The sequence below is a fragment of the Cebus imitator genome, unplaced genomic scaffold, assembly GCF_001604975.1.
Source record: "Cebus imitator isolate Cc_AM_T3 unplaced genomic scaffold, Cebus_imitator-1.0 Scaffold256, whole genome shotgun sequence".
NCBI classification, from domain to species: domain Eukaryota; kingdom Metazoa; phylum Chordata; class Mammalia; order Primates; family Cebidae; genus Cebus; species Cebus imitator.
Window position 1 is genome coordinate 965420 of NW_016107571.1, and position 8714 is coordinate 974133.

An 8714-nucleotide genomic window follows, 5' to 3' on the forward strand; every position below is an offset into this window, starting at 1 on the left:
TCATTGTGTTGCTCAGACTGGTCTTGAACTCTTAGACTCAAGCAATCCTCCTGCCTCGGCCTCTGAAAGTGCTAGGATTACAGGTGTGAGCCTTGCCCAGCCTAATTTTTAAAATTTTTTCTAGGCATGGGCTATGCTGCCCAGGCTAGTCTTGAACCCCTAAGCTCAAGTGATCCTCCTGCCTCAGCCACCCAAAGTGCTGGGTTATAGGCGTGAGCCACAATGTCCCATTGGGAAAAAAAAATTTAAAGAAAAATTGGAAAATTGTTGAAGAAAAGTAAGATATTTTATCCATAAAACAGCAACAAGATGCTAGTAAGAAAAAAGAAAAGAAACAAAAGAACTTAGAAATTAAAAATAGTTTCTGGCCGGGCATGGTGGCTCACGCCTATAATCCCAGCACTTTGGGAGGCCGAGGTGGGCAGATCACCTGTGGTCGGATCACCTGAGGTTGGGAGTTTGAGACCAGCCTGATCAACATGGAGAAATCCCATCTCTACTAAAAATACAAAATTCTGGGCATGGTAGTGCATGCCTATAGTCCCAGCTACTCAGGAGGCTGAGGCAGGAGAAGCGCTTGACCCCAGAGAGCGGAGGTTGTGGAGTGAACTCCATCTTAAAAAAACAAAAATAGTTTTTACGATACTATTGGAAAATGGGTTCTACCAAATTTAGCAAATAAATCAAAAAACGACGACATGGGGTCCAACACAAGAGGGAGTTAAAGGGAATGCCTAGAATGATGTGACAGAAAATGAAGTCCACAGCTATGCAGGAGGCACAGAGAATAACCAGTCCAGACTGGAGCAGGTCAGAAGTCTCCAAGATTTCATTAAGAATCCTTAATGGGTCACAGTGACTCATACCTGTAATCCTAGCACTTTGGGAGGCCTAAGTGGGCGTATTACTTGAGCTCAAGAGCTCAAGACCAGCCTGTGCAACATGGTGAAACCCCATCTCTGCAAAAAATACAAAAAGTTAGATGGGCACAGTGGTGGATGCCTGCAGTCCTGACTACATTGGGGGCTGACGCTGGAGGATCACTTGAGCCTGGGAGCTTGATGCTGCAGTGAGCTGAGACAGGCATGCATCTCAAGGAAAAAAAAAAAAAAGTAATCCTTAATAGGACACTTAATTTGGCTGAATGTTTTGAGAGGATACATGTAACCTGCCGAGACTTTGGAATGCATTACTGATCATCCTAAATTATGCAAATATTTTTAAAAAGAGAATTATTAACTCCAAGAAAAACAATATTGTGCAGAAACAGAAAAACAATTATAAAACACAAAATGGCTCAGCTGTGAAAAGCATTTACAGTCATACTAATGTAACTGTTGACTAAAGATCTAACAAAATTACGCTATTCAAGATATATCTGGAGAGGGTCATCCATCCCCACCTCAAAAGACAACTGTGTGTGATGCGGAGTAGGGATGTGGGGTTGGGGCAAAAATCTTCATCTTTCATAATAAAAAGTCCATGGATAATGCCTAACAAAAAAACCACAAATCTGTGTTGTAGAGATATGTAGAGACATGCCTAGAACATTACCAGCTGAAAGAATTTAAAGGGTTGCCTCTGAAAAGCTGAACACGGACGATGCAGGGCTCAAGAGATGCTGTTTTTGTTATAAGGCTTATAGAACTACTTTGCCTTTTGACTCTGAAACTACATGCATGTATACCTTAAAAGTCAAACCAATATATAATCAGAAACCATTGCCAAAAAACGTAATTCAGCACTTAGTTGTTCTCTAATTGTTTTATGTATAGTATACTGATCCTGAATCCCCAACGGAACAGAGTAAGACAAAATTTATATATACTTTTAAATTTTATTTAGAAGAGTGATTCTCAATTGGGGGCCCTTTTGTCCCCACCAGACAGTTGGCAAAGTTTGGAGACATTTTTGGTTGCCACAACTGAAAGAGTAAGTGCTACTGGTATCTAATGGGTAGTATCTAGGAATATTTATAAACATCCCAAAATGTACAAGATGGCCCTCCACAACAAATAATTATCCAGGCCAGGCCAGGTGTGGTGGTTGACACCTATAAATCTCAACTCTTTGGGAGGCTGAGGCAGGGGGATCGCTTGAGCCCAAGAGTTTAAGGCCAACTTGGGCAACATAACAAGACCACATCTCTATCAAATAAAAAAAATTAAAAAATTAGCCAGGCATGGTGCACACATCTGTATCCTAGCTGCTAGGGAGGTTAAGGTGGGAGGAAAGCTTGAGCCCAGGAGCTGGAAGCTGCAGTGAGTTAAGATGGTGTCACTGTACTCCAGTGTGGGTGATAGAGTGAAACCCTGTCTCTAAAAAAACTAAAACAAATCTCTTATTTAGTCCCTTAGGTGTCTTTACCAACAAGAAAACAAAGGTGGTCAGAGTCATGATTTGCTCAAGAAAACAAAACATAAAAAATAAATACAGGTGCTAATTCTGGACTTCTGCATTCTTCTTTATAGCTAAGAGGATCTAAAGCACAAATATGTCCCGCCACCCCCACTGAGAAAAAGCTATTTAGGTAATTATGAAGCAGTTAACTGCTCAAAAAGTTTAAAAATAGATATTAGGAATAGGATTGAAACTGTTATGAAAATAGTTAATAGTGGTTGCTTAAAGGGATATAAGAACATTTTCTAAAGGAATGGTTAAACCACATTTACTCCAAGGTAGGTTCTGCCAGCATGAAATTTCAGGAACTATGCTACTTGCTACTATACCTTGATAGCCTCAATGGCATACTCCACTTGAAATAATCTTCCTTCAGGAGAAAAAGTATTCACACCCCTATAATTTAAAAAAAATTATTAATTATTCTCATAAAAGCTAGTCACATAGACCTGAATTCAAGCTAAGATAGCTACAGAATATGCATGCTGTCATTATTCTCTACTTCGCCCACAACAATCTGTAGCTTTTTTTGTACATTAGTTTCTCAAGGGAATGGGACCTATATATAGAACACTTCTGCCCCACTCCCAGAAAGTCTTCTCAAACTGATGAAATGAGAGCAAGTGACTTTTCTGCCTCAATCCTGAATCAACCTGGATCAATGCTGCATCGACTTACCAATTCCCTTGGTAAGTTCATGCCCCAAAACTAACAGCCAATTTCCAAGAAAATGTGCATTTTTTCTTATCCTCTTCCCATAACATGTATGTGATGTTAATATTTGGGGTTATCACTCTTCCTTCCATTCTCAGTGCCCTCATTACCTTTCACTTAACTATTTTAATAGTCTCCTAACAGGTACTGTCTTTTGGAGCAGGTTGTGTTTTTCCCTTAATTCAAACAATCTCTACAAAACACAATTATTACTTTTTAGTAGAAGTCGGCCACAGGTACATTTCTCTACTTATTTGTGTGAATTACTATTATTATCTTAACAACAGACTGAGATAAATGTAGTTCCTATGTCTAACCTAGTTCATCACTCGATATTTATATAAATTACATGCCAGACGGCTTTTCTCTCTAAAACACTTCCCCTTAACACTTAACACTTTCCACCTTTCCTTGCTAGAAATCCCTATGGAGAAGAGGCACCAATCATGGTCTCAGCTATAAAAGCTTTGAGCACACAATGGATACAAAAAATGTCTGAATAGGCCAGGCGCGGTGGCTCACGCCTATAACCCTAGCACTTTGGGAAGCCGAGACGGGTGGATCACGAGGTCAAGAGATCGAGACCATCCTGGTCAACATGGTGAAACCCCGTCTCTACTAAAAATACAAAAAATTAGCTGGGTATGGTGGCGCGTGCCTGTAATCCCAGTGACTCAGGAGGCTGGGGCAGGAGAATTGCCTGAACCCGGGAGGCGGAGGTTGCGATGAACCGAGATCGCGCCATTGCACTCCAGCCTGGGTAACAAGAGCGAAACTCCGTCTCAAAAAAAAAAAAATGTCTGAATAAATGAATGAGATGGTTGCAATCCTTGGTTTATGGAGTCTGGACTTTGTAACAGGTAACATGACAAGTAGTAGTGCTCTAGGCTGGCTGTGGTGGCTCACACCTGTAATCCCACCACTTTGGGAAGCTGAGGAGGACAGATCACCTGAGGTCAGGAATTCAAGACCAGGCTGGCCAATATGGTGAAACCCTGTCTCTACTAAAAATACAAAAATTAGCTGGGGTGTGGTGGCAGGTGCCTATAATCCCAGCTACTTGGGAGGCTGAGGCATGAGAATCACTTGAACCCAGGCGGCGGAGGTTGCTAGTGAGCCGAGATGGCACCACTGCACTCTAGCCTGGGCTACAGAGTGCTAAGCACCAGTTACTTCCAAATCTCTATTACCAGTTTTACCTCTTTCCTAACAATTTAAATGCTTGCTGAACATTTCCACTTGGATATTCCATTAGCACTTAACACGTAACATTTTCCAATTTGAAATACTATCTCTTTATATCCAGCCACCTTGCAAAATTGACTTCATCTCCTGCCATTCCTATTTCAGTTTTATTTTAAAATACCTCCAATCTTCCCGTTTTCCCAAGATAGGAATTTCTGAATGATCTGACTCATTCCTCCCCACCTTTTCCCATATCCAACTATATGCTAAGTCATACTAATTCATATCAATTCCTCCTCCACAGTAACACATCACTCTTCCTTCTCAATGCCTCATTACCTTTCACCTACTATTGTAATAGCCTCCTAGGCTCCTGACAGGTATTGACTCACTTTCCCCTAATGCAGACAATTAATCTCTGTGAGACACAAGTATTATTTAACAGCAAGCAGTTGTCTACAGAAATAGGACCCAAACTCCTTAACCTCATATTAAAGCCATTCAATATCTAGCAGCATGCTGTTTTTCCCATTATCTCCCGCTGTTCCCATACAAGTATCATATGTGCCAGTCAGACTGGACTTTTCCCAAACATGCATTGTTTTTCCATTGCCCCTCCTTCATTTATCCCATATTCTCCAACTCACAACTATTGATCTCACTGTCTTTATTAAATTCCTACTCTTTCAAGAGACCCAGTTCTTTTTTGTGGTCTTTTTTTTTTTTTTTTTTTTTTAGATTTTTTTTTTTTTTTTTTGAGACGGAGTCTCGCTCTGTCACACAGGCTAGAGTGCAGTGACGCAATCTTGGCTGACTGCAACCTTGGCTGACTGCAACCTCGGCCTCCCGGGTTCAAGCGATTCTTCTGCCTCAGCGTTCTGAGTAGCTGGGACTACAGGTGCGCGCCATCACGCCCAGTTAAAGACCCAGTTTAAATGTCAGCTCCTTTGTGAAGTTTTCCATGATCCTCTCATATTGAATGCAATCTCTCATCAAAACTTCCACGGTACTGACTTGAATTTCTCTAATGGCATTAATATATTTCTGACTCACACTACAGTTACTTCCGTAAACAATTCTGTTTTGGTTTTTTTTTTTGAGACGAGGTCAGCGCCACCATGCGCTGCTAATTTTTTTTTAATGTTTAGTAGAGACGAGGTCTCGCTATGTTGCCCAGGCCGGTCTCCAACTCCTGAGCTCAGGCAATCCTACCTCGGCTTCCCAAAGTGCTGGGATTACAGGCATCAACCACTATGCCTGTAAACAATTCTTTAAGAGAGTCTCGTATACGAGAGCAAGGAGCTTGATTTTGTCCACTGCTGTAGCACCAGCACCTAGAACAGTGCCCTGTTCACAGCAAGCACTCAAGCACATTAACTAAGAGAACAAAAAGGGATGTATTTTAGGCGGTCTTGGGAAGACAGAAAAATGAGTAACAAAGCAGTCAATACATATGTTAAATAAACGGCCACAAAATTTAATAAATGCTTTCTGATAAGGATAACAATTTCCATCATACACACCCTTACTCAAAATTGTCACCCGAAGATGATTCTCTTCAATATTCTGGAAGTTAAATATCGACCAACAGTCACTTTATAGACAGTGGGAAAATATGTCAAAACATATGTCAACACATCTTCTATGAGTCAGTAAAAAAGATGAAAAAGAGGTAACTGCAGGTGGTAAAACTTTGACAGGATCAGCATATACTTGACAGGAAATGCAGCTTCTCACGCCACTTATTACAAAGAAAATGTCTGCCTTCCCTGGCTTTAATAAAAACTTAACAGCTATGTGAAAACTTAACTGATGAAAACGGAAACTGAAAGTAAAAAATGTCTACAGCATAAATATGCACAACTTTATATTGTGAGTGAAACTTGCTTTAAACTTTTTAAAAGTCAGAAAAATTTAGGTCAATTGGAATCAGCATGATAAGAAATCTCTTGAAAACCATTCTAAGTTCCAGTTCCTATAAAATCAGACTCTAGACAATATATCCGGCCAAAGCTACGACTGCCTTCGTGCTTCATACACCGCAGCATACCCTACTACAAGCCAGTTGCTTTTTGTTCCAGGAGGCACGTTTAACTTTTTTTTTTTTTAAGGCAGTCATACTAAGCACGAAAAGATGAATGAGGCAAGGGGTGACCCCTGGCCTTCTCCTGGTTCAAGTTAGGAGTTTCGGCTCCTCAAGCCTTCTTTACCAAGCACAAACCGGAGCTTCTCGCTTCCGCACCGAGTTAGGACCCAGGGGGAGACTCGGTGGTAGGACAAGTGCCGCCGATGTGCCCAAGTCCAGCTAGGGGAACCACGGCGGGCGCCTGGGTAGGGCAAGAAATCCCCAGGTCCAGCCAGTCTCGGGTTCCTGGGACGCCCCATGACGGGGCAGAACCCAGGCCGCGCCGCCAGGTGCCCGGCCTGCCCACCATAATTCCGACCCGACGTCCCCCCACCGCACGGACCTGTCGTACTCAGACCGAGTGAGAAACATTGCGAGGGAAGGAAGAGGCAGCGGCTACGCGGGGATTCTGAGGACCAGCACGACTCCACCGGCACCCAAGTCACCCACACCGCCACAGCACCAAGGACCAACCGCGCGTGCGCCCGCGACCTCTTTAGCCCGCCCTCCTGTGCCTGCTCATTATTGGCTGATAGTAGTTCCCGCAGAGGTGACTGGGCTAACGCGCTTCTTCGCCAGGGCGTGGTTGGTCCGGAGGAGGAGGAGGACCAGTGAGGTACTTCCGCTTTAAATCGCGAGTGGTTGCTAAGGAAGATCGGAACCGAAGGCGAGTGGTGAGTTCGCATTTTAGAGAAGGTGTGAGCCCGCCCCAAGACTGGCAATTGGAAGAGCTTGCACGCCGAGCTGAGTTGTCTAAACCCTGACTTGATAAGTCCCTCGCCGGCTCCCGTAATCTCAGCTAGAGGATATTGGTCCCGTTTCCTGCGCGGCCTCCAGCTGCCGGCCCTTCTCAGGATTCCCTCTCTTAGGGCTCTCGCGCGGTCTTCTACGTGCCGGGTCGAGGGCTCCAGGACTTTGGGCGGTAATAGGTCCGCTATTGTGGGTCTGAGCCAGTGCCGCGGGCGAGTCCCTTTAGCTTCAGCCAGTTTGCCTCGTTTATTGAGAAAAGCGGGGGACGAGGGGTTAGTATATAAGAAAGTCAAGTTTCCATATGGTTAAGGTAATTTTACCAGCTCTTTCTTGCACCCCTCCCCCAGCACAGGTTTCAAACCTAAATAACCTAGAGTTCACGATCCCGACTTCAAAACATTCTCTACTTTTTCTGTTATTTGTGAAAAATAAGTTTTTTGTGAGCCCAGATCGTGCTGTTGCACTCCAGCCTGGGCAACAGCCAAACCCTATCCAAAAAAAACAAAAACAAAAAAACGTTCTTTTTCGGCGCTACTTGCTTCCCTTCAATAAGGTCGGAGGAGCAACTTCACAGCTTTATAATAACACTGTAATTGAAGTATTTGTTAAAGAAAGGCAAGAAGTCTTGGCGCGGAGGTGGGGGACATAGGGAAATTGTTGGTCAAATTATACAAAGTTTCAGTTTGACAAGGTGAATGAGTTCTATAGTTAATCATGTATTGTGTGCTTGAAATTGCGAAGAGGGTACACCTTAAATGTACTTACCACGGGAAAGTAAGTATGTGAGTTGATGGATATGTTGATTAGCTTGACTTAATTATTTGCAGTGTGTGTGTGTATATATAAATGTATGTCAAAACGTCATGTTGTATACCATAAATACGAACAATTTATATTTGTCACTTATACCTTAATAAAGCTGGAAATAAGTCATTTGTCAGGTAGTATATGCCTGAAAGGGAAATGGCAGCATCTCATTTCCAGTTATTAACGTGATACCATTAGTCAAGTCCTTAACCTCTCAAGGCCTGTATCTCTCCAGTAAAGTTTATTCTTGGTCCTAGATTAGGTTTGTAAGTCACCCAGGCATTTCAAAAGTACAGGAAATGTAAAAATATGTCTTTGGGGTATTAACCAACATCTGTTTTCCCACCTTTTATTTTCTGTTTTCCCACCTTTTATTTTCTGACTTCCTTCATGAATTCAGTAGGAACTTAGTTTGGTCATCCCTGGCCAATCAGGTGTTTAGCACTAATAAAACTGAGGAAAAATTCCAAGTAGCAATCCTCAGGGATCTGTTAGATTTCTGAGAAAAGAATCGTACTCTTTAGCTTTCTTGTCAGCTCCCCCCACCCCCGGCTTGTCAATTGCTTTCTATTGAAAAGTCTTGATCATAAATTCACTACAGCTGCTCTTTAGAAGTTCTTTTACTACATGGGTACTTGAGTATAATATTTCCTGAGCACCTACGGATGCACGGTGCTCTGCAGCCCCTACCAATATCGGAGACAGTAATGAATGGCTTACAAAATGTTCTTCA

The 8714-nt window shown here is 42.6% G+C and overlaps 1 protein-coding gene across 2 annotated transcripts in view; it reads right to left on the minus strand.

Moving 5' to 3' along the window:
- Positions 1-6919, minus strand: part of PSMA5 (proteasome 20S subunit alpha 5) — a 29721-nt gene extending 22802 nt beyond the window's left edge. The window contains exons 1-2 of one of the 2 annotated variants that reach the window (XM_017499255.2): positions 6768-6919; positions 2730-2796 (exon numbers count right to left, since the gene is read on the minus strand). In XM_017499255.2, the coding sequence (XP_017354744.1) occupies positions 2730-2796; positions 6768-6796 (96 nt within the window). In that variant the 5' untranslated portion in view covers positions 6797-6919. The remainder of the gene's footprint in view (positions 1-2729; positions 2797-6767) is intronic. The other variant, XM_017499256.2, reaches the window with a different exon arrangement.
- Between the last annotated feature and the right edge of the window lie 1795 nt (positions 6920-8714).